We start from the raw sequence: 27,533 nt of genomic DNA on the forward strand, positions 1-27,533 counted from the left end.
AAAAAGGGGCATATTCGATTTCGATAATTCAACCATAGAATGTAGTTTCACGTACTTGTGTCTATTTTGTAAATCATTTATAAAACCTGCATGTATTCTCATCCCAAAAATATTAGATTTTTAAAAGTGGGACTATAACTCACTTTCACAGATATTTCCTTCCTCGAAAATAAGACTTGGCCACGGATCGATTCACGAACCTATACAAATATGTACATATATATATCAAAGTATGATCAAAATATAATTACAACCATTTTTATTATGTTTTAAAGATTTGAGTGTATTAAGTCAGCTGTCCTCGTTAGTAACCTACAACTAGTTGTCCACAGTTAGATGTACAGAAATAAATCGATATATATTATCTTGAATCAATCCACGACTCAGTGTACACACGTCTCAGGCTAGATCACAAATCAAAGTATATATATTTTTGGAATCAACCTCAACCCTGTATAGCTAACTCCAACATTACTGCATATAGAGTGTCTATGGTTGTTCCAAATAATATATATACATGGGTCGATATGATATGTCAAAACATTTGCATACGTGTCTATGGTATCCCAAGATTACATAATATATTAGAATACATGTATAATACAATATAAGTTAGCTAGGATATGATTTGTATAGATTTGTTAAACATTTTCCGTAGCTAAAAAGATCAAAAATATCCAATCTTGTTTTACCCATAACTTCTTCATTTTAAATCCGTTTTAAGTGAATCAAATTGCTATGGTTTCATATTGAACTCTAATTTAAGAATCCAAACATAAAAAGTATAGGTTTATAGTCGGAAATTTAAGTTACATGTCAATTACTAAAGAGGTAGTCATTTTCGTCGAAAGAACGACATCTTGATGACCATTTTGAAAAACATACTTTCACTTTGAGTTTAACCAAGATTTTTGGATATAGTTTCATGTTCATATGAAAAATCATTTTCCCAGAAGAACAACTTTTAAATCAAAGTTTATCATAGTTTTTAATTATCCAAACCAAAACAGCCCCCGGTTTCACTACGACGGCGTATATCCGATTTTATGGTGTTCATCGTGTTTCTAGGTTTTAAATCATTAAGTTAGCATATCATATAGATATAGAACATGTGTTTAGTTGATTTTAAAAGTCAAGTTAGAAGGATTAACTTTTGTTTGCGAACAAGTTTAGAATTAACTAAACTATGTTCTAGTGATTACAAGTTTAAACCTTCGAATAAGATAGCTTTATATGTATGAATCGAATGATGTTATGAACATCATTACTACCTCAAGTTTTCTGGATAAAACTACTGGAAATGAGAAAAATGGATCTAGCTTCAAAGGATCATTGGATGGCTTGAAAGTTCTTGAAACAGAATCATGACACGAAAACAGTTCAAATAAGATTTTCACTCGAAATAAGATTGTTATAGTTGTAGAAATTGAATCAAAGTTTGAATATGAATATTACCTTGAATTAGAAAGATAACCTACTATAAATAACAAAGGTTCCTTGATCTTAGATGATTACTTGGAATGGATTAGAAAGCTTGGAAGTAGACTTGCAAACTTGGAAGTATTCTTGATTTTTATGAAACTATACTTATGAAATTTATGAAGAACACTTAGAACTTGAAGATGGAACTTGAGAGAGATCAATTAGATGAAGAAAATTGAAGAATGAAAGTGTTTGTAGGTGTTTTTGGTCATTGGTATATGGATTAGATATAAAGGATATGTAATTTTGTTTTCATGTAAATAAGTCATGAATGATTACTAATATTTTTGTAATTTTATGAGATATTTCATGCTAGTTGCTAAATGATGGTTCTCACATGTGTTAGGTGACTCACATGGGCTGCTAAGAGCTGATCATTGGAGTGTATATACCAATAGTACATACATCTAAAAGCTGTGTATTGTACGAGTACGAATACGGGTGCATACGAGTAGAATTGTTGATGAAACTGAACGAGGATGTAATTGTAAGCATTTTTGTTAAGTAGAAGTACTTTGATATGTGTCTTGAAGTCTTTCAAACGTGTAAGAATAGATATCAAAACACAACATGTATATACATTCTAATGGAGTCGTTAAGTCTTCGTTAGTCGTTACATGTAAGTGTTGTTTTGAAACCTTTAAGTTAACGATCTCAATTAATGTTGTTAACCCAATGTTTATTATATCAAATGAGATGTTAAATTATTATGTTATCATGATATTATGATGTATGAATATCTCTTAATATGATATATACATTAAAATATCGTTACAACGATAATCGTTACATATAAGTCTCGTTTCGTAATTCTTGAGTTAGTAGTCTTGTTTTTGCATATGTAGTTCATTGTTAACACACTTAATAATATATTTAAATATCATTTTATCATGTTAAATATAGTGTATCAATATCTTAATATGATACATATGTATTTAGTAGACGTTATCATAACGATAATCGTTATATATATCATTTCGAGTTTCTTAACTTAGTAATCTCATTTCTTATGTATGTCACACATTGTTAATATACTTAGTGAGATACTTACTCATCATAATCTCATGTCAACCATATATATATATATATATATATATATATATATATATATATATATATATATATATATATATATATATATGTCTATATATACCACAACATGTAGTTTTTACAAATTTGTAACGTTCGTAAATCGCCGGTCAACTTGGGTGATCAATTGTCTATATGAAACTTATTTCATTTAATCAAGTCTTAACAAGTTTGATTGCTTAACACGTTGGAAACATTTAGTCATGTAAATATCAATCTCAATTAATATATATAAACATGAAAAAGTTCGGGTCACTACAGAAATGTGGACACTTATGGTGAGACGGAGGGAGTATAAAAGTACCGTACTTTTTGTTTACTTTTCAGTTTTACCATTAAATTTTCATTCTCTTTTAATCTTATCCACACAATTAAGAGCATAATAGATATTAACTTTTTTGTTCTTTTTATCTATAGAAGTGGACAATTAATTTTGTGCATCCTATAATGCAATGCCGAATAATATTAGGTAGCATTTGTTATGTTATTAATTTTTTTTTCTTTTTAAAAGAAAAAAAAATCGACTCCAATCATAGTAACAAAACAACAACAAAACCCAATACCACATGAGTGGTGTATGAGAGATGTGAGATGTAGACAATCCTTCCCCTGCCCGAGAATAAAGACATATTATTTCTCCACTCAGAGTGAAACACTCTCAAAAGTAGAGAAAGTCATCACTATCTCTATTCGACGGATAAAGAGATTGCTTCTGAGTGGACCTACGGTCAATAAGTAGGAAATTTCTTTTAAAAAAATAGTATAATAAAAATAAAATAAAATTTAAAAATAAAATTGAGACGCCATGAAAATGATATATTTCCATGAGTTTTAAATCCTGCCTGAAAGTCAATTTATGCTCTAATCGGCAGTTAAGACGCCAATAAATCCACGTTTGCTGCAAAAATTACAGTAACAAAAAATTACTGCAAAATTTGTACTTAGTAGTTGTCATCGTGAATCCGTCCCTCATCTGAAACTGAACAAAGACCCTCACCCCAGACTCCGATCCATACTCTCTGTAAATCATTCATCTTCTTAATCAATTATTACAGTAATTAATTAATTAAATGTCTGCGAGTGTTCAATCTTCATCTTCATCACCATCACTAATGGATTCTTTGTTTCAACGAACACTCGACGACCTAATTAAAGGCATCCGTCTCCACCACACTTCCGCCGCCGCTCAATCCACCTTCATCTCCAAATCACTCGATGAAATCCGCCGTGAAATCAAATCCACCGACTTACAAACCAAATCAACCGCTCTCTCAAAGCTCACCTACCTCCATTCTCTTCACAACATCGATATGTCATTTGCCGCTTTTCACGCCGTTGAACTCACTTCTTCCCCAATTTTCATCCACAAAAAAACCGGTTATCTCGCTGCATCTCTTTCATTTCGTCCATCAACTGACGTTCTTCTTCTATTAACTAATCAGTTACGTAAAGATCTCGGATCACAAAATCAACATGAGGTAAGTCTCGCGTTAGAGTGTCTTTCGGTTATTTGTACTGTCGATTTCGCGCGTGATTTGACTCCTGATATATTTAGTTTGTTGACTTCTAATAAGGATTTTGTTAAAAAGAAGGCTATTGCGTGTTTATTGATGTTGTTTACTCATTATCCTGATGCTGTTAGGGTTTGTTTTAAACGATTAGTTGAGAATTTAGATAATTCTTCGCAAACGCTTGTTGCGGCAGCTATCGGTGTGTTTTGTGAGCTTGCTAGTAAGGAACCTAGGTCTTACCTTCCTCTTGCTCCTGAGTTTTATAAGATTTTAGTTGATTCGAGGAATAATTGGGTGTTGATTAAGGTTTTGAAGATATTTGCTAAGCTTGCTAAGTTAGAACCTAGGTTAGCGAAGAAGGTTGTTGAACCAATTTGTGATCATATGAAGAGGAGTGAGGCGAAATCGTTGGTGTTTGAGTGTGTTAGGACGGTTCTCGGTAGCTTTCACGAGTATGAGTTTGCGGTTAAACTTGCTGTTGCTAAGGTTAAAGAGTTTTTGTTAGATAGTGATTTGAATCTTAGGTATCTTGGATTGCAAGGACTGGTGCTTGCCGCACCTAATCATTTATGGGCTGTGTTGGAGAACAAGGAGGTTGTGATTAAATCCTTGAGCGATGTTGACCGGAATATTAAGTTGGAAGCGTTGAGGCTTGTCATGTCAATGGTGTCTGATGATAATGCTGTTGAAATTTGTAGAGTCTTGATTGGTTATGCCCTTAAATCTGATCCGGAGTTTTGTAACGAGATTCTAAGGTCAATGTTGTTGACTTGTTCTAGAAATGTTTATGAAATTGTAATCGATTTCGATTGGTATGTGTCACTTCTTGGCGAAATGGCAAGGATTCCACATTGTCAAAATGGAGGAGAAATAGAACATCAGATGATAGATATTGGTATGCGGGTTAAAGATGTTAGACCAGGGCTTGTTCGGGTCACTCGCGATCTATTGATTGACCCGGCTCTTTTAGGGAATCCTTTTGTTCATGGGATTTTATCAGCAGCTGCTTGGGTATCAGGGGAGTATGTACAGTTTTCAAAGAGCCCGTTTGAGATTATGGAAGCGTTATTACAACCGCGAATTAATCTGTTACCACCATCTATACGAGCTGTATATATCCACTCTGCATTTAAAGTACTCAGCTTTTGTCTTCATTCTTTCTTTTCGCCTGAAAAAATAGCTTCAGTCACAAATCTTGTTGATATGGAACCAGGTTTCACATACTCAGAATCTGAAATAGAATATACAGAAACAACCTATTCGGATCATGCTACAAATTTGCACAATAAAGATGCGTTTACACGGGAGGCTATCATTAATTTGTTGAGTCTTGTTGTAACATCTTTAAGCCCATTGGCTGAAAGCCACGATGTTGAAATACAAGAGAGAGTGAGGAACCTACTTGGTTTAGCTCGGTTGGCACAACAAGAAATATCTTTTAATGATGATATGAATAAGAAAGATAAGATGGTTGATTTTAAAACATCTATATTAATCACATTAATCAACGAGGCACTTTCAGAGGATCTTGGTCCAGTTTCATCGAGTGCTCAAGAACGGGTACCAATCCCAGATGGGTTAGTTTTTGAAGAGAATCTTAATACTATGTTGGATAGTATATGTGCAGATGTTAAGTTACCAATAACTGAATCCTTTTCCCTTGTAAAGCCTAATAAATTCTTACCAGATAATGGCGATTCTCTTTCTTATCAGCAGCATGAAGAAGATGAAACAGAAACGTCTTCTGCTGTTGAATCCACGTCTCTACTTGCAGAACATCGAAAACGACATGGGTTGTTCTATCTTCCAGCTGATAATAAAAATGTATCAACAAGTTTCCCACCTGCAAATGACCCTAATCATATAGACAGTGACGTGGCAGATTTGGTTAAGCTTACAGAAGAATCTCTAGTGCTAAAACGGAAGCCGAATCTAGCTAGACCAAGGCCTGTTGTAGTCAAACTGGACGAGGGTGATATAGTTCCGATCTCAGTGAAGAAAACTGAATCAAATGATGATTTGATCTCTGGGGCTGTTAGAGATGTTCTCTTAGGAAATGAAGCTTCATTGCATAGCAATCAGTCAGGTAAAGGTAAAAAACATAATGTGGATGATTCTGAAACTGCTAAATCTAGTAAAAGAAGCAGCAAAAGTCGTAAAGGTAAAAAACATCGAAGTTCAGGTGAGGGAAAAGAAGAAAATGTTGAGAAAAATAAGCAGAAAAATGGTGGCAAGCATAAAACTAGACAAAGACCTGATGGAGGTATCGATGTGGTTGTTCAGAAACCAGTAATCCCTGATTTCCTTTTGTAGTGTTTGAATTAGCATATCCGAAGGTCAGTTTAAATGTAGAGTTCTTGTGCTGATTTTTGTTTGCTTGTATAATATAAGTTTTCCTTTGAATATACGACTCATGGTTGCTTATGGCAGTGGTTGTGTGTACGGAGTTGATTGTGTAATACATCATTTCAAAAAACAATCAGTTTTTTCTTTGACGAGATTGCCCGTCTTTTATATGCATCATCATCATGTTTCTCTTTTTTGAATGCTATATACCAGCCTTTTTTTCACTAATTTGAACAGTTATTTCGTTTTCGTGCAACTCATATAGATAGGCATTGTATATCAGTAGTCAACACTTCGTTCATCTGCTAGTAGAAAATCATTGTTATTATACTACAGTAGTTTCTAAACCTCCTGTGTCACTGACCTTATATGGTAAGACACAAACTTGTAAAAGGGTGAAAGTTTTTAAAGGTGGGACATTTTGACTGCACTCAATCTTTTGTTGCTGCAGTTAAGAAGGTGGCAAAATGGGTGTGCAGTAATTACAACTTTTAACAGAAGTACCTTTTGAATTTCATGACAGTCTCTCATATTCTATCTTTTATTAGGGCTTAAGAAAAATGAAATTAAAATCTGTACATGTACGTTTTATTTGATTTATGTGGATCGTCTCCTGAGCAGTCAAAATCTAGACCCTAAAAAAACTGAAACCTTAACAAGAAATAAGAGAAGTTATTGGCCATCCTTAATTTGTGGATGTAATACATATAGTTTTGGACTAGTAAGTACCACATGTCATCACTCTTATTCATCGTTTCATTTTGTTGGTTTTGGTAGATAATTTTCACACCATTTTGTCATTTTTCCTGACAAAAAAGAAATTTATATTTATATTTATATTTTATATTTATATTATTAGATTAATGAAATTTAGCATGTCTTTGGGTACATCAAAGGGTTGTCAAATTAAGGCGTTGTTTACAATTTCTTGTTTCCAGCTGGTTCTTGAAGATGATTAGGATTTTGTATCTTCTTCTTGATCTCTTATCACATTACATGAGGAAAAGATTAACTTCCCCCCAAAGATACGTTTGTTTTCGAGTTTCTCATAGTCGTAGCTGTGATAGATGATGTATATGATTCGTATGCGAAAAGGGATTATTTTATACATTCGATCAAAGATATTTTTTGTGGAATACGATCGAAACTAATCTAGATTATAGCAGAAGAAACACATTTCTTTCAGGTTTTATCGTGATCAAATTTGGATACCTAGCTCATTTTCGATCGTTTTGAATACGCAATCCCTAGATGAAGAAGGATAATCGGTCATTGCATATGAAAACATTAGCCCTTTATCTTCTTATACTTGTATGCGGAATAGGGCTAGGAGCCACACTTATTTTTTATCTCTATACAACACCCTTAAACTCTAAACCAAAACAAATTTTCTCTTTTCAAGATTCGGCTACAAACTTCGAAATACAACCATTCTACCCTACAAAACCTCAAGTACCACACCACCAAAAAGAAAACACCACCCCCACCATCACAAACACAACCAAAGAAACAGTGAAAGAAGAACCAAAACAGGTACCATCTGAAACACCAAAACCGTCTGTGTCAAATGCGTTTTTGCATAGAATGAAAGACGACGAATTGTTTTGGAAAGCATCAATGGTTCCTAGGATACACAAGACTCCATTTAAGAAGATACCAAAGGTTGCTTTTATGTTCTTAGTAAGAGGAAGGTTGCCGTTATCTCCTCTTTGGGCTAGGTTTTTTCGAGGTTATAAAGGATTTTACTCTATTTATGTTCATACTCAACCATATTTCGTCGGTGATGTGGCACCGGAACCTATATTTCTAGGAAGACGAATCCCAAGTGAGGTATATATGTGTTCACCATTTAATCACCTAATCCCTCTGTTAATTATGTGTGTTGCTAAACTATTTACTAGTCAAAAAACTTACTGCATAAAGATAAATTGTTGAAACAGGTCGTAACGTGGGGAGAAATAAGTATGGTGGAAGCCGAACGACGTTTATTAGCTAGTGCATTACTCGATTTTTCAAATGAAAGATTTGTTCTCCTTTCAGAAGCATGCATTCCTCTTTACAACTTCTCAACCATCTATCCATATCTCATAAACTCTAAAAAGACATTTGTTGAATGCTATGATCAAGAAGGGCCAGTTGGGCGTGGACGATATGATCACAGAATGGAACCAGTTGTGACATTACAACAATGGCGAAAAGGGTCACAATGGTTTGAAGTTGACCGCCACCTGGCACTAGAAGTCATATGTGACAAGAGATATTACCCATTGTTTAGAGACTACTGCAAGCCTGCTTGTTATTCAGATGAGCATTACATACCTACATTATTGAATATTGAGTTTCCGCGAGAAAATTCACATAGGACGTTGACTTACGTTGACTGGTCAAAAGGTGGACCCCATCCTTACAAATTTGGAAAATGGGAGGTAACAGTTGGTTTATTGAAACATATGCAGAATGGAACAGAGTGTATGTATAATGGAGAGCCCACAAGGGTCTGCTTCTTGTTTGCTAGGAAGTTTGTACCAAGTGCTTTGTTTAGGTTATTAGAGCTTGCTCCTGTGATTATGCATTTTTGAACTTAATTAGAATGTAAAACCTTTTTTTAAACTAACATGCAGATTCAATCTCTTTTTGCTTTTATATTTGTGGTTTAGTCCAATTAAAAGCTAAGAGCACTAGGAGTCGTTCATTGTTAAATATTAGTGTTAAATTTAACATTGAATTCAACACCGAGGCCAAAACAGGGGAAATCGTTCCGTGTTAAACTTCAGTGTTAAATCAATTATTTAATTATTATTATTTAATTTATTTTTATTATTGAATTTATTTAACTAACAAAAAATATAATAAATAGAAATAAGTATCATTGTGATTTAAAAAAAAAATTGTCCCAATTTCTAAAAAAATTCAGCCTTTTTGCCAATTTTTAATAGTCCAAAATTTACACTAAATAACCTAAAACTTACACCCTCTTCATCACATGGTCTTCTTCTTCATCTCTCCTCTCTGCAACTAAAAAAGAAATCACAACACTTGCAAACTCAGAGAAAAAGAAGGAAAAAAAGAAAAAAGGAAGGAAAAAATAAAGAAGAAGAAAGGAAAAAAAAAAAAAAAACAAAAAAAAAAAGCAAACAGCGTCGCCCACCCGACGGTGAGCTCCAACGCCGACCTTTAACGGCGGTTTAACGGCGATCGGGAGTCGGCACATCCGCCGTCCCCGGCGTTAAATTTCAATAACGGTGCTCTAATGACGTGCCTTCAATTTACTCTTTTAGTCCAATTAGATGTGGATGATGTGCCTTCAATTTATCAACCATAATGGACCCACATGTTGTATCAAAAGTTTTATTGATTTGTCGATTTGGTCAAGCGACTCGTTCGATCGGTGGTTAACAGTTGAAGGGGAGGCCCGTTCGATGTGATGTTCGGTTTGAGTGAATGATTCAAGATATATGTTATCTCGTATTGATTTGAGACAAATTTAAACATCAACATCTAATGAGATCTGTTATTTGTTCGATTGTAGGTCACTACTTATGCGACAAGGAATTCCGCTACCTTAGGACAGTTAGAGTTACTCGGTTTCAATTCTGCTTTTAGAAGTTCAAAAATCGAACAAATAGAACCAATTGAACCAATTAAATCGAACAAATAAAAAACCAAACCGTGTACGCTCGTACTTTTTTCTACTCTTTAAAACTTAAAAAGCACTATCGTCATTTATGATAGATTGATTAATATCATATTAGTTTTATTTGTATATTTATATTTATAATAAGTTATATGAAATTTATCGAAAACTAAATAACTGAAAGTAATAAACTATAATAAAATGAGAAATCAATGATTTTTTTTATATATTATTATTTAAATTAGAAAGTTTTTTAAAACAACTACTCCGTATGAGTCTATGACCAATCGAAACAGATGAAGCAGAAGTACTATCACATACATAAGTTCACCTTAAGTAATGATACGCATACCCGATCAGCTCGTATAACGTATCAAGCAGCATCGCAACTAGGAATTACCAGAGTGCGCCAAGGCCTGAAAGGCTATGCTTATTGCATCGCGCTATCCCGGTAAGCGCGCATAGGCAGCGGCCACATGACGGGCGATGTTGTGGCCTGAAGGGCTATGCTTATTGCATCGCGCTATACCTGTAAGCACGCATAGGCAGCAGCCACATGACGGGCGATGCTGTGGCTGGCAGAGGACACCTGGCAGGCAAGAATCAGAGCCGACAAGAACACTTTTTACTTTTGTCAGACCAGCTCGCCTGAGAACGTACTATTTGCAGGCTACGATCTGTTTAGCCTCATTACGTGGTAATAGAAGACAAGAAATGTTATCCTATAAATACAAGACTTCGTTCACAGAACAAGGGATCTGGACTCTCCACCTTCACACACACATATATTCTAAGAACAGTAGCGCATAGCGCAAATATACCCGCGCTACCGGACTCATAGCATTTCACTAGACATCCTTGATATACAGGTAACGTTCCCCGAACATAAATCCTACCCTATTGCACGAGCCATCAAGGACCGGACTACCCGCTGATGGTGGGTCTAACGTTTAACCACCCCTGTTGAGATCATCATCTCGCAAGGGGTTATTCACGGTACTCCGGACCGGAGAGTTAAACTCAATTGACCCTTAAATCTGTGATGACCCAGAAATTTCGACTAAATTTAAACTTAATCTTTGTATGATTAACATTTCCGACACGATAAGCAAAGTCTGTAAAACTGAATCTCAAAATTTTTGAATTACTTTTATATATTTAAATACCTTCGGTTGTTTTCGACGATTCGCGAACAATTATATGTAAAAAGATACATATATACTATAACATGAAAAGGTAACAATGTATTAATTGTTTGATACCGTACATTAAACTTATTGGTTTAAATATCTATTTGAATGTATATGATAAGTTAAAATATTTATTATTAAAATTTATTTATAAATAACGTCCAATGTGTATTTAAAAACTGATTTATGTATATTAAAAAGATATATACATATATATAATAAATGATAGTAACATTCGTTTATTGATTCAATTGATATTTAGATAAGTTAACTAAAGCGTTTAAGATGAACCAGTTAAACACTAATTTGCTACAGTGTTTTCAAATTACCACATTACTCAAAATGCTACAGTGTTTTCGAAAATCACTATTTGCTACAGTGAAATTGACTTTGCTACAGTGAATTTGCTACAGTAAAACACTATTTTAAAATGTATTTTTAACAAATAACGAGACGATGATTTATAGAAGTAAATGACCAAAATACTCGAAAGTTTAAGATATACTATGAGTGGTATAGTTTATGGATAACTTAAGGCTATATCTTGACAAAGGTACGTGTCACGAAACGTAAAATGCAAGTTTTCTCAGCGTACGAAAGGACATTCGAAAAACCAGAACCGGGACATAAGTCGAGTGATGACGTACGACTTATCGGAACAAAAATTACAAGTCAACTATGCACGTGAATTTAATATAATATATAATTAATTATTTAAATTATATATATTATATTAATATTTAATTATGTCGACAAGCTAGGAGCCAAAACAATGTGAGCTGTCCCTGGTCCTCATGCGAGTCGCATGGCCAGAAGGCCATTTCCATGCGAGTCGCATGACTCCAGATTTCAGGCCACATCTATAAATTTCAGTGTTTTCGCTCGATTTAAATCACACACATACACAAATATATATATACTCCGTAATATTATTTATTATTTATTATTATTATTATTATTATTATTATTATTATTATTATTATTATTATTATTATTATTATTAATAAGATTATTATTAATCTTATTATTTTTTTATTATTATTAGTGTTATTATTTTTGCGATACAAAAATAATAATGTACAAAAAATATTACGACGGAGTGCTGTCCAAGTAATTTTCAAAATATGTTTTCGAGCGGGAAAGAGCTAAGGAAAATATGAGTTATTGCCAAGGAAATTATGGGTAATGTTCGGGGGTATTTTTGTGAATCAAACCTCGTGTTTATCATCTCCGATGCGTCTACGTGCTTTCCTGCAATATTGTATATCAATATTAAACTGTGAGTTTCATAAGATCCCTTTTACTCTCTACATTTTTGGGCTGAGAATACATGCAAATGCTTTATTAACCGATATACAATATTTATATGCGTGAGTTTCATTTGCTCCCTTTTACTCTTTATGTTTTTGGGCTGAGAATACATGCAAATGATTTAATAACTGTTTTACAATATCTATATGCGTGAGTTTCATATGATCCCTTTTACTCTCTACATTTTTGGGCTGAGAATACATGCAAATGCTTTATTAACCGATATACAATATTTATATGTGTGAGTTTCATTGCTCCCTTTTTAATTGCTTTTGCAATATATATTTTTGGGCTGAGAATACATGCAATTTATTTTAAACGCAATGGATACAAGTACATATTTAATTCTACACCGAGTTTGAACCGAAAATCCCTTAGCTTTGGTAACTAGTAACTGCCGGTTATAAGAACTGGTGGACTCGAGTAGTAGTATATGGATCCATAGGGCTTGATATCCCCGTCCGAGCTAGAGCGCTAGCCTTTTAACGGACGTATGCTATTTGAGAAGCGTACACGTTGGTTTGCGTGTATTATTAAGATGATTATACAAAGGGTACAAATTATATAAACATTAAAGTTTAGTTACCAGGGTGCTCAATTTTGTAGAACCGATTGATAAACGTTTCGAATGAAACAACTGAAATCTTGTGATCCACCTTTTATGTAAAACCTATTGATAAACGTTTTGAATAAAACAACTGAACTTTTGTAATCCACATTGATATACGGATTATGTGTAATATTAAAACTATGAACTCACCAACCTTTGTGTTGACACTTGAAGCATGTTTATTCTCAGGTTTCTAGAAGTCTTCCGCTGTTTGCTTATACGTGATACAAGATATGTGCTTGGAGTCATACATGCTATATACAAGAAACTTGCATTCACCAAACCATTACCATGTATCTTATTTTGACTGTATTGTCAACAGATGTATTATTGTAAACCATTTAAATGGTGATTGTCTATACGTAGGAATCATCAGATGTTAAAAACCTGGAATTTATATATTCATTTATGAAATACCTTTTCAAACGAATACAATGTTACAAAATGTATCACATAGAGGTCAAATACCTCGCAATGAAATCAATGAATGACGTGTTCGTCCATATGGATTTGGAGCGATCGTCACAAAATCCCCCCTTTATTGATGTCAAGCATGGACCGAACCCGACCCGATTATTCTATGCTTGATCTTTTGGCGCCATCCGTGGGACAATCAAGTTAAAAGATTTTGATTTGATCTTTTTTCTGTATGTCCACTAACAACTCGCTTGTTTCCCCTTGATATATAGTGACAGGTATTGAGATGGCCAGCAAGCAGGAAGCACCAAAGCCCGCTCAAGCACGAGCTACATCACCCACGGGACCTAAACCCGCCGCCAAGGGGTCGACAGGAACTTCTGACAACGCGCCGCCAAGGGGTGCACAGATGCCTCCCCTAGCGCACCGGCGTCGTCCTTTAAAACTCCAGAAGCAATTAGGCCCATACCATGGGCCTCAAACACTGCGAGCACGGGATTCGTGCCCATCTATCCAACTACCGAATCTGTGCGCAACAGCCCTAGCCATACCAACAGTCCTGCTGGCTCACAGGGCGCGCGACCTTCACCATCACCTAGAAGGGATGCCTCCCCGACTACACCCGGGTCTAGCGCAGCCACCTTCGTGCAGGGCACTTCGTCTGCGGGAAGGGGGATACCCGCAGAATCATCGGCCAGGACACGCGAGCAACGCGCCCAAAGGCAAGCCAATTTGATTCATGCTTTGATGAATGTTGCGCCGGATGATATGGCGCATGAGTTTGAGCATCCGTGAAAGGCTGAGCTCATGATTAAAAACCTATACGCGGGGATGAAGGGAGTGCCTGTTAAACCCTCATTTGAAACAGCGCCTATTGGAGAAAAATTCTCGGCGCACATACTAAACTACGTTTCTACAGCGCTACCTGTGATACCGCTAACCTTGGGATACTATGATGGATTCTCAGACCCTGATGACTTCTTGCAAAAGTATTAAGGTATAGCGTGAAATCAGTGCTGGGCTGACGAGACCAAATGCATGGAGTTCCCGCCGTTACTAGAGGGCGTGGCTCGACAATGGTTCAACAACCTACCAACTCCAGTTATAAGCTGTTATGATGATCTGCGGACGCGTTTCTTGCTTAACTTTCACAACATGCGCGCGACTCAAAGGACGCATGTTGAATGTCATGACATCAAACATGAGAGAGGGGAATCTTTAGGGCAGTTTATCGACAGGTATTGTCAAGAGGTAGCTAGAATTCCCAACTGTGCAGAATCACTAAAGGTGTCCGGTTTCATACATGAGATCTGTCGAGAACGTCACCTGACGTTGTAGCAAAGGTTGAGGAAGCGCCCTCCAGAAACATTGGCGGAAGCGCTGAGGGAAGCGCACGAGCACATGCGCGCTGAGGAAGACACCACAAGGTACTCGAGTTACAGGGGCTCAGGCAACGGTTGGCGCAACGGCTACGATTCACCCAGGGGTGGAAGCTCGTCAGGTGGTTTCGGGAGAAGCCAACACGACTCTAGCCCCTACCGCCACCACAGCAACAATCACCACAATGATAGGAAACACCAGCGGAATCACGAAGGGAACAACAACAACCAACAACACCATCGGAACAGAGACAATGACACCAGGGATAACAAACAAGCTTTGATTAGGAGCCTCACGAAAAGCCTGAAAGAGATTTACGTGACTGATCCAATCTCTAAGACGTTTGAGAAGCCTGCGCGCATGTCTGAGTATGCGCGACGGGACAAGTCGAAGTTCTGTGACTTTCACGATGACTTCGGGCACGAAACAAATCAATGCAAAGCATTGGTTGACAAGGTGGTTGCATGCCTCAAGAGCGGAGAACTGAAGCATTTGAAGCCGGGTAAAGACGAGTCAGGAGGGTACAAGAAGGAGGCCGAAGGAGTGGAGAAGGATAAGGTCATTTACGTCCTTTCGTGGGAAAAGAAGGAGGTTGAGAAGGAGCCACTGCTGCCGTACGAGAACATAAAAGCGCATCTCCCACGTGAGCCCATTTTCGAAAGAAAATGCGCTCCTCTGGTGGTTGAAGGTTATATGCCTGAATGCACGCAGCACATTGACAAAATTCTTATCGATACTGGCAGCTGTGTTAATGTTTTGTTCCATCATTGCTTTGAGAACCTAAACTACACCGTGAAGCGCAACTTGAGGAAGGTGAAACAGCAGTTCAGGGGGATAAGTGGGGACCCCGCATGGTCTAAGGGGATACTAGGGGCAGCGCTAAGGACAAGGCGCACACGACGATGGTGGACTTCAGAGTGATACGCGCCGAATCGAAATACGATGCTATCCTTGGGCAACCGGCACTCTCGCATTTCGCCATCAGCGCCTGTCTCTACCGAGGGATCATCACGCTACCTACCCCGCTCGAAGAAGCTACGCTCAGGTCCAAAGTTACCGTGGATGACTTTCGCCTCCGACAGGTACACGCTAACAAGTTTAATAAATCATTTTGAAAACCCACAGGTTGCACATGATTGCTAACAGCAAAGTTAGCGCTTATATACTTCAATCAATGGAATGCAATAAACGTGCAACCAGTCTGCGCGCTTACCGCATTAAAATGAGCACAATCTTACATAATCCGAAGCATAAGACGCATATTAGAGTGCACCTGCACACATACTCGCGCTTTCGTTGATTTGTAACACCATTTGACTGGTTTCCACAGATCCGAAGTATTCAAGACGCGGCAAAGGCGACAAAAGATGGGGCCGGCTCTTCTAGATCTGGAAATGACGAGGAAGACGAAATTTCCGGCGCGGACTACGAGTTTGAAGAATACAAGGATGAAAAGTTGAGAGAGGATAGAGCATGTGGCAATAGCTATTACTGGAGTTAGGAAGTTTGAAAGTTTTTAAGCGCACCCTGTTTAGCGCATTTTAAATTTTTAATGATGACAATCCTTAAGCGCGTTATGCGCACTATCTATGCATGTTTAATTAATTGTCTCCAAGTTATCGTCTGCCATAATCATTGTACCATTATATGTAAAGTAGCTCTGTAACTTGAAAATGGTGCGCACAATCTCTTAGGCAGCGCACACCTGCCTTTGAAGGGCTGCTTTCTCCAGCACCCGTGCGGCAGAAGCTTGTTTGGCGACAAGCTAGTCTATTATAACAGGACGGTTAAGCGTCGTTGGGTTGACTTAACCAACCCGCGCAGAACTCGAGATCTGCAAGTCATGACTATAAACGACGGCGTTGGTCGCGCCTGACCTCAATCCTAAGTGTTAGCGCACTTAGAAGACTCCCGATACGCACACACGGATACTTAACTTAAGCGTATATTGTGTGCACAACAATATATGTGATGGGTTAAGTGTTGACATGCCTCGAGTATAATTACGATGAAAATCGATAAATACTTATCTAAACATTTTAACGAATGATCTAACGCGCATGATCATACGAGAACCGTGAACATAACCCATATACTTGGCCGCGCCGATTTGACAGTTGTAACTTAGAAAAATATTAGCAAAAGACAGATTCAAGTCTTGCGCGCATACATAACTTACGGCTCACAATGCAACATGCTTAATATATAAATTGCTAGCGCACGTGTAAACTATTAGCGCGTTATAACATGCAAATTACGCGCAACATGGACAAGTAAACAAGATAAGCTTTAATTATCATCAAAAGAGTAATTACATTGTCAAAGGAAAATTACAAATTCACAACGAGTCCTTTAATAAACGATCAGCATCAGCAGCGGGGTCTTCGGATAAGGCCACTAGTGAAGGGACCCTGATGTTCGTCAGCGTCGGCTCCATAGCCCTACTCTTCTGCGTGGCAAGAGGATCTACCTCCTTGGAAATAAGAGTATCCAAGGCCTCAGAATATTGGACGAGAGGCTGGACCTTTCTCCAAAAAACGAGCCTCTCCTCCGCCTTGAAAGCGAGAACAACATCAACAAAAAGATCGCTCACGTATTTTGAGTCAATGGCACGGACAACAAGCGCGGGGAGACCCTTCTTTAAAGTCTCAAACTGACACTTGGCCGTGTTACGATCAATCTGACAGGAAGACAGGCGATCAGTCAAAATTTCACGCTCTTTTTCCCAAGCGCTCTTTTCAGAATCGTGGGACTCGACCTTTTTAGTCAACTCTTCAACCTGAGAAGCCAAGGATGCCTTCTCCTCAGCTAGGACCAATGAGTCGTTGGCCGCCTCGTTGTGAGCCTTCTGAGAATGTTCCAGATCCGACTTCAGATGCATGATACGGTCACGCAACTGTTCAACAGACAGGGCGCCTGGTGAAGAAGAGCCAGCGCCGTCCAAACGAGATCTCGCCTCTTGGAGGCAGCTTTTAGAGCGCATCAAGTTCAGCGTAGCTAACTGAACATCAAAATGCCACGCTGCCTCAGGCGATAGATGCCTGAAGTAGTTGGAAGCTTGATCTCTTTCAAAAAATCGAATTGAGAGGTAGCTGTATCTTCCAGGATAGACAGCAAGTCATTCATGCCATAAAACTGCATACGAGCCCCTGCAAAGGAGGAGATAACTGGTTAGCAATGAAAAAAGGGACAGCGCCATGTCCCAACACTTGAGAAGTAAAATTACCTTTTCCTTTCTTGGCGCGCTTGCGCTTACTCCCGCTCTCGGATGGGGGCTCACTTGCCCTGCCCCCTTCGATGTCCGTCTGATGAGAGTCATCACCTGTATGACTCTTGCGCTGATTGGCGCTACCAAATCCGCTGGCGCCAATAGCGGCACCACCCTGGACTTGTCCGTCAATGTCCATGTCCTGGTCACCCTGATTCTTCATGTCGGGCGTCTCAGTATGAACGCCCTCGATGTCGCGCGAAGCAGGAAGTCTGTCTAGACGCATCTCTGCAAATAAGACATGCTAAGTTAGACACAAGTGATAGAAAAGAAAATAAATACAAAAATAACGCCTATCTGCCGCCTACCGTTATCATCAACATCTAAGATAACCGGTATGGCAGGCGGATAGGGACACATGTTAGCAACCCGTAAAATATCGGAGCTATATGGACGGATGGGGAGTTCGCGGTTATAAAAGTGAGCAAGTCTCTGCCGCTCAACTGGAGAAAGGGGAGGCCTAACGTTTAACTCCGCACTCATAGCGCCAGTATGCCACGCACAGATATTTCTATATGCGAGCGGAATAAATGAATCGTCGACAAAGAAGAAAGAGTTCTTCCACTTCCTGCGCACCCCGGCTTTCAAGCGCCCTATAAACATAATCCTATCGTTGCAAGAATACCAGCTTTGTTGATTCTTACGACATGAAAATACGTTCTTAAACAAGTTTAGTGAAGGAGGAAATTGATAGTGCCGACAAATCATCTCGAAGAGAATAACGTTGTAACATCCCGCGTTTTTCCGTTAAATTTATTTTAACACCGTCTTTTTTTTTTAAATAATATCTTTCGCGATTTAAATTTGTATCTTCATTAACTAACGTTCATAATATCCTCGTTATTTAAATATAACGTCACCCGTTTACTCGAGCATTTTTTTTTTAAAATATTCGTTTGGTTAATTCCCGCACCCGACTACAAACTCGAGGGACCATTTTTGCCATATGGCCAAACTAATCACTAGTAGTTGACTAAGTCAACTACTTCTCCACCATTCCCCACATTTTTAATTTCTTTTCTTTCTTCTTTTCTCTCAACCAAAAACTCAAACCTTAAATTCTTCATCATCTTCAATCATCATCCAAATTCAAGCAAGGAATCAAACATCAAAACAAATTGTACTTTTGGAATCCTCGTTTCATCCTCTTCGATTTGATACCAACCTCATTGATTTTGGGTAACATTTCTAAAACACTAAATTTCTCTAAATTCGTTTTAATTACTTGAAATGTTGTTAGTTAGTGACTATGGCTCGTGTATAACATGAATATATGATTTGTTTGCTTGATTTGTTGATTTTGGTGTAACTAGCTTGAAAATGAAAATTGTATGCTTAATCTTTGATTTGGATGATTAAAGGTTGTTAGATTGTTAAAGTTCATGTTTTAAAAGTGTTACTAGCATCATTAGCTTCATGTTGATATATAGATTGATCAAAGAAACTTCAAAAACGTGATTATTGATTTTGGTGTTGCTTGACTAGGGTTTGCTAGTTCTTGAAATGAATTTTTGGATGCTTGAATGCCATGGAATGTTAATTGTTAGTGATTAGTTGTAATGTATGCTTCATTACCTTCAAAACGGCATATCATATGTGTAAATTGGATTCCCGGAACTTAAAATGCATATTGATGAACTTGAGGCTTTGAAATGAGCGTTTATTGATCACATGACGAGAATTCGATTGTTGTAAATGATGTTTTTGTTTGAGGATTTGTGTTTAGTTGTGTTCTTTGTCAAAAGAGCTTTCCAACGGTATAAGATACGTCTTCTAATTGTTTGCGGTTTGCGTTTTGCGTTTGTTTGAAGTTTTGACCAAGACTTGAACCTTGAAAACGACCTGACACCAGACCATGTGTTATGTCGCGGCGCGACACCCCTTGCCGCGGCGCGACATTTGCCTTGTCCAGATTCTGTCCAACTTTTCCATTTTATCAAAAATGTTTGCCATGTTCTAGACCTCCAATTCACATGCAACTTGTTTTAACATGCTTATATATGAATAACTAGCATAGAAAATTTGTCCGAGACCCGACCCGAACGTGTTGACTTTTTCGTTGACTTTGACCAAGTTTGACTTTTAGTCAAACTTAACCAAACTTTTATGCAATCTTCCTAACATGCTTTTATACTTGTATCTTGCATGAAACTTGACAATTTGCTTCACATGCTACATAATCGAGTCGTGTCGAGCCATATGACTAATTGAACAACTTTGACCCTTCGTGACTATCGTTATTGATACAACCTTTGTTTAGGTCGAGACTAGCGTTGTCCTTTGCGCACATTACTTGTTGAAGTACCTATTTACACTTGCAATCAAAGGTGAGATCATAGTCCCACTTTTACTCTTTTAAACTTACTTTTGGGATGAGAAAACATAAACGATTCTTTTGAACTAAGTGAACACAAGAACGGGAAAACAAACATTCTACATACGAGTTTAGAACGAAAATCCTCAATCCGATTATCATTAGTTACATCAGATGGTGTAAGCGAGAACTTATGTTATATGGCCATATGGGTTTGACAAACCCTCATTCAAACGGTTCGCTACCGTTTACGAATGAAATATATTTTCGGGAACAGTGTTGTTCTAGCACTAATTGATGGGGTATTCAACGGACGGAACGTTAAGCTTTGATAATTGGGTGCTCGTGAATATTAACTTTTAGAATGTACTATTATCATTTCAATTTTGCAAATCTTGTGGTTCGGCTTACTTTACTTTTACTCAACTACTTACTTAAACCTATGATTTCACCAACGTTTTCGTTGACAGATTTCTATGTTTTTCTCAGGTCACTACACGATATGTGAAACATGCTTCCGCTTACTATATGATACTTGCATTGGATGTCGAGTATACGTGCATTTCATGGAGCGTCTTTTGACTTACCTTAAACTGTGTCGCCTAGATTTCAATCGTACATATGACGTTGTAACTTAACTTTTGGTTGAACAATTCTTGTAAACTTTGAAACAATCCTTATTTTGAAATGAAGGCGACATATTTTGGTCAAACGTTATCTTAAAGACTTATAATCAGGTAATGGGACCCACGTAGTCGACGCCGTCACTTGACGATTTGTCGGGGTCGCTACAAGTGGTATCAGAGCCTTGGTTGTAGGGATTTAGAGTTCATTTGTGTCAACCCCGAGTCATAGGGTACATAGGTGAATCTAGACTACAACCGGCATATAGACTGAAGTAGGAATTACTTGACTATTTGTGCATTTATACTCGAACTCTTCTATCATATCTGACTTGTATTCGATCTTGATCTTACGTTGATAAATTTTGTTGATGCGCCACCTTGACTTTATGAAGTAATGTTAAATGCACATGAGAATCAGGGTAATATAATTTCCGGGATTATATTACGGTGATTCACATGGACGTTCCGACATTATGACATAAAGAATTTAAGGCGAGTCAAGGAAAATTTTTCTCTCTATCCTTATTCCATACTCCGGTTAGTATTGTTGAAAATACTAACCAACGATATTCTTGTGTCATGAAGGAACAATGGCTTACCAAGGTCAACACAATACTCCTCTCGAAACTCTGGAACAAACTCTTCAACGAATGATAACCACCGCCGTGGGTACGGCCGTGGCCGATCACTTTTCTAACAACAACAATCATGGATCCGGTAATTCAAGCGAAGGTTGCTCCTACAAGAACTTCATGAAATACAACCCTCCCACTTTCGATGGAACCGGAGGACCGGTTACTCTCACCCGATGGTTTGAACAAATGGAGACCGTTTTTAACACAAGCGGTTGTCGAGACCAAGATAAGGTCAAGTTTTCCACTCTCACTTTCACCGGCATTGCTCTCTCGTGGTGGAACAAGTACATACAATCGGTGGGTATCGATGAAGCCCACACACTCTCATGGACCGAATTAAGAGAAAGAATGATCACCGAATATTTTCTGCGCGACGAGACTCGAAGGCTCGAACAGGGTCTAAGGAATTTAAAAACGGTCGGGAATGACCTCGGAGCTTATAATCAACGGTTTACCGAACTAGTCTCAATGTGTCCGAATCTCATGACTCCCGAATCCCTAAGAGTCGAACTTTACATGGATGGCCTCCCTAAGAGCATTCAACACGGGGTAATGGCATCCCAACCCACTAACCTACAAGAGGCTTTAACAAAGGCCCACCAAACTTTAGAAACGGTGAATGAAATGGAAGCACCGGCACCAATGGTCGAGAACCACTCGAGTAACAACAAAAGAAAATGGGAAGCCTCGCAACCAAGCAACCACAACAATAACAACCTCTCCAAGAAGCCTCTCACCCCCGGCGGCAAGAAAGGGTATGCCGGAAATCTACCTTATTGTAACAAGTGTCGCAAACATCATTTTGGTGAGTGTGGCAAACCATTTTGCATCAAGTGTCACATAAGTGGACATGTGGCCCATGCCTGTAAGAGTACCGCTACCGTCGCTCGAAAGGTGCCCAACGCACACAGGACGGGTGCTTGCTTCGAATGTGGCCAACTGGGTCATTTTAGGAATGTGTGCCCAAAGAAGAAATCAACCCCAACGCACGCCGTTGAACTATCAACATCGACCCCTAGGATGCCCGAGACAACGATGGACTAGTCACGGGTACGTTTCTTCACAACAAACCGTATATTTCATACTTATTCGATTCGGTTACCGCTAGACGTTTTATAACTAAGGCTTTGACTCGTGCTCTTTGCACTCCACCTTTTCCCCTAGACACTACTTAGGCAATTTAAGTGACCAACGGAAAATATTGTGTGCCTATATATTTTATCGGAGGATATACGTTAAGAATTTTGACTTGACACCTATAGAACTAAGGAGCTCAAAACCTATTCGTTAGAAAGAAATTGTTTCCCCGACGTCTTGTATAGATCATTGTGAACTAAGTAATTTTCGGTTGAAAACCGATACCCTCTTCCTTGTATCCATGACCTCATGATTATTGCATGAATCCCGTGTGCGTCCTAAATCGACCTCCGTTCCGGTTAGGGGAGACGATGTCTCCTAAGCCATCTTCCGAACTCACAACGTTAGTTGTAAATCTCTCTTAGTACCATTCGATTTATTTAGGACTCTGTCCGTATTCATGAACCTCCTAAACCACGTATGCAAACTTATCTAGACAAATCGGTTATCGTATTTATAGATGACATCTTGAGTTATTCAAGTAAAGAAGGAAAACGAACAACATCACCATCTTACGCTCGAACTTTTGAGAAAAGAGCAACTCTATACCAAATTCTCCGAGTGAGAATTTCTGTTGAACGAAGTACAATTTTCTAAACCATGATGTGAATGGTCTAGGCATTTCAATCAATCTCGAAATCAAGCCACATGTAATCAGGAAACTCCCCCGACTCAGACTTGTATTCGTAAAATCTTAGATCTCGCCGGTTATTACCGAAGATTCATTTCTGCCTTTTCTCGTGTTACACGACTTTTAACCTCGTTAACTCACTGAGGGAAAAATTTAAACCCCCCCATGTCCGAACCTTGAGCGTGATACTTCACACCAACATTTCTAGTTAAAATCGTATAGCACCAGATGGAACTCAATTATGAAAATATTTCTACATGAACGCCGGAAGGCATGCTCTCTCGACTCAAAATCATTGTAACCGAAATTCGTTATTTTGCGCGAAGAATTCTAATACTAAATTGTGGATCCGATCAATTTTCTCGTCATCACATACCACGCTACATATCTCTGTTATTTCACCGTTACCGTCTGATATTACTGGAACTTAAGATAACACACGATCCAATGATACTTCACTCTTCTTTGACTTAATGTCATTGTGTTTCTAAATAATCGGCCAACTATTATTCAACCCCGAACTAAACAACTACGTGTACGATCTCGTTTCTCTTTCAGACTTCAACTTTTGACAACTAGAGGCACGATATGGCAACCTCGAGATGTAAGCTCATCCTATTCTAAGTCCTCATTTCACTCCTATCTTTATCGCTCACATTTACGTTTAAGGAAACTCCTTGTAACATTTCTCCATGGATAGAGAAACTCCTCATATTACATTAGTATTCGCCACAAGGGTGAATAGTCCTAACGAACATTTTTCGAACCCTAACTGACTTGTTCAAACATATCTCAAGAGATTCTATTCCAACACGGTGTATCCTTGTCAATTATCCCGTATCGAAATACTCGTTTCACTTCTAGTTTTACAAGAAACCTTGGAGACCCGCTTAGACATGAGTACCGCGTACCACCCACAAACCGATGAACCAAGCAAACGAACGATTTACGTCTTGAAAAGACATGTCACGAACTCGTATTGTCACCTTTAGTAGATCACTCTTACAACAGTAGTTACCACTCGTGTGTTCGCACGCACTTTCCGAAACCCCATATGACTGCTAATGTCATACCCCTGTTCATTCAATCAAAGCAAATCACCGAATCTGAGCTCCATCAAGAAACAACAATTGAGATCTTTCAAGTCCGAGAAGGGCTCGAGACAACCCATGGTCGCCAGAAGAGTTATACCAAACTTAGATGAAAACCTCACAAATCCCAGTGTGTAGCCGCATAATGTTGAGAAACCGCACCTTGGAAAGGTGTAATCCATTTTGGGGAAATCGAGAAAGGCTAGCCGCAATATCGAACCTTTTGAAACCTTGGGGCGTATTGGGACCGCTTCCTACCGCTTAGAACTTTCGACTCAATTAAGTTTCCGTTTACCCTACATTTCGTGTAACAAATTTGGAAACGTGTCCTGCGGAACAGGAACGTGCAATCCTGCCAGATACACCAACTATTGATGACAAACTTCTCTTCATGGGAAAACCAGTTAAAACCAGGGATCGTGAAACCAAACCTTAAAACAACATATGATCCCGACCGTCAAGTTCGCTGAAATGTCCAAGGACGTACCTTCACTTATTCGTAGAATTGGCAACACGAGATCTGGAGGAAGATTCAACAAATACTACTTCCAACTAAATTTCGGGACGAAATTTCTTTTGAGGTGTGGATAATGTAACATCCCGCGTTTTTCCGTTAAATTTATTTTAACACCGTCTTTTTTTTTAAATAATATCTTTCGCGATTTAAATTTGTATCTTCATTAACTAACGTTCATAATATCCTCGTTATTTAAATATAACGTCACCCGTTTACTCGAGCGTTTTTTTTTTAAAATATTCGTTTGGTTAATTCCCGCACCCGACTACAAACTCGAGGGACCATTTTTGCCATATGGCCAAACTAATCACTAGTAGTTGACTAAGTCAACTACTTCTCCACCATTCCCCACATTTTTAATTTCTTTTCTTTCTTCTTTTCTCTCAACCAAAAACTCAAACCTTAAATTCTTCATCATCTTCAATCATCATCCAAATTCAAGCAAGGAATCAAACATCAAAACAAATTGTACTTTTGGAATCCTCGTTTCATCCTCTTCGATTTGATACCAACCTCATTGATTTTGGGTAACATTTCTAAAACACTAAATTTCTCTAAATTCGTTTTAATTACTTGAAATGTTGTTAGTTAGTGACTATGACTCGTGTATAACATGAATATATGATTTGTTTGCTTGATTTGTTGATTTTGGTGTAACTAGCTTGAAAATGAAAATTGTATGCTTAATCTTTGATTTGGATGATTAAAGGTTGTTAGATTGTTAAAGTTCATGTTTTAAAAGTGTTACTAGCATCATTAGCTTCATGTTGATATATAGATTGATCAAAGAAACTTCAAAAACGTGATTATTGATTTTGGTGTTGCTTGACTAGGGTTTGCTAGTTCTTGAAATGAATTTTTGGATGCTTGAATGCCATGGAATGTTAATTGTTAGTGATTAGTTGTAATGTATGCTTCATTACCTTCAAAACGGCATATCATATGTGTAAATTGGATTCCCGGAACTTAAAATGCATATTGATGAACTTGAGGCTTTGAAATGAGCGTTTATTGATCACATGACGAGAATTCGATTGTTGTAAATGATGTTTTTGTTTGAGGATTTGTGTTTAGTTGTGTTCTTTGTCAAAAGAGCTTTCCAACGGTATAAGATACGTCTTCTAATTGTTTGCGGTTTGCGTTTTGCGTTTGTTTGAAGTTTTGACCAAGACTTGAACCTTGAAAACGACCTGACACCAGACCATGTGTTATGTCGCGGCGCGACACCCCTTGCCGCGGCGCGACATTTGCCTTGTCCAGATTCTGTCCAACTTTTCCATTTTATCAAAAATGTTTGCCATGTTCTAGACCTCCAATTCACATGCAACTTGTTTTAACATGCTTATATATGAATAACTAGCATAGAAAATTTGTCCGAGACCCGACCCGAACGTGTTGACTTTTTCGTTGACTTTGACCAAGTTTGACTTTTAGTCAAACTTAACCAAACTTTTATGCAATCTTCCTAACATGCTTTTATACTTGTATCTTGCATGAAACTTGACAATTTGCTTCACATGCTACATAATCGAGTCGTGTCGAGCCATATGACTAATTGAACAACTTTGACCCTTCGTGACTATCGTTATTGATACAACCTTTGTTTAGGTCGAGACTAGCGTTGTCCTTTGCGCACATTACTTGTTGAAGTACCTATTTACACTTGCAATCAAAGGTGAGATCATAGTCCCACTTTTACTCTTTTAAACTTACTTTTGGGATGAGAAAACATAAACGATTCTTTTGAACTAAGTGAACACAAGAACGGGAAAACAAACATTCTACATACGAGTTTAGAACGAAAATCCTCAATCCGATTATCATTAGTTACATCAGATGGTGTAAGCGAGAACTTATGTTATATGGCCATATGGGTTTGACAAACCCTCATTCAAACGGTTCGCTACCGTTTACGAATGAAATATATTTTCGGGAACAGTGTTGTTCTAGCACTAATTGATGGGGTATTCAACGGACGGAACGTTAAGCTTTGATAATTGGGTGCTCGTGAATATTAACTTTTAGAATGTACTATTATCATTTCAATTTTGCAAATCTTGTGGTTCGGCTTACTTTACTTTTACTCAACTACTTACTTAAACCTATGATTTCACCAACGTTTTCGTTGACAGATTTCTATGTTTTTCTCAGGTCACTACACGATATGTGAAACATGCTTCCGCTTACTATATGATACTTGCATTGGATGTCGAGTATACGTGCATTTCATGGAGCGTCTTTTGACTTACCTTAAACTGTGTCGCCTAGATTTCAATCGTACATATGACGTTGTAACTTAACTTTTGGTTGAACAATTCTTGTAAACTTTGAAACAATCCTTATT

At 37.9% G+C, this 27,533-nt stretch overlaps 2 protein-coding genes across 2 annotated transcripts; both read left to right on the forward strand.

Moving 5' to 3' along the window:
- The first annotated feature begins 3,557 nt into the window (after positions 1-3,557).
- Positions 3,558-6,628, forward strand: LOC139844953 (AP-3 complex subunit delta). Its single transcript, XM_071835172.1, has one exon. The coding sequence runs from the start codon at positions 3,642-3,644 to the stop codon at positions 6,393-6,395; it is 2,754 nt and encodes a 917-aa protein (XP_071691273.1). The 5' UTR covers positions 3,558-3,641; the 3' UTR covers positions 6,396-6,628.
- A 1,051-nt stretch (positions 6,629-7,679) lies between these two features.
- On the forward strand, positions 7,680-9,041 carry LOC139845417 (glycosyltransferase BC10-like). The gene is made up of 2 exons (XM_071835678.1): positions 7,680-8,258; positions 8,369-9,041. The coding sequence occupies exons 1-2, from the start codon at positions 7,680-7,682 to the stop codon at positions 9,005-9,007; spliced, it is 1,218 nt and encodes a 405-aa protein (XP_071691779.1). The 3' UTR covers positions 9,008-9,041.
- The last annotated feature ends 18,492 nt before the right edge of the window (positions 9,042-27,533 follow it).

This window comes from Rutidosis leptorrhynchoides, chromosome 4 (assembly GCF_046630445.1).
Source record: "Rutidosis leptorrhynchoides isolate AG116_Rl617_1_P2 chromosome 4, CSIRO_AGI_Rlap_v1, whole genome shotgun sequence".
NCBI lineage: Eukaryota > Viridiplantae > Streptophyta > Magnoliopsida > Asterales > Asteraceae > Rutidosis > Rutidosis leptorrhynchoides.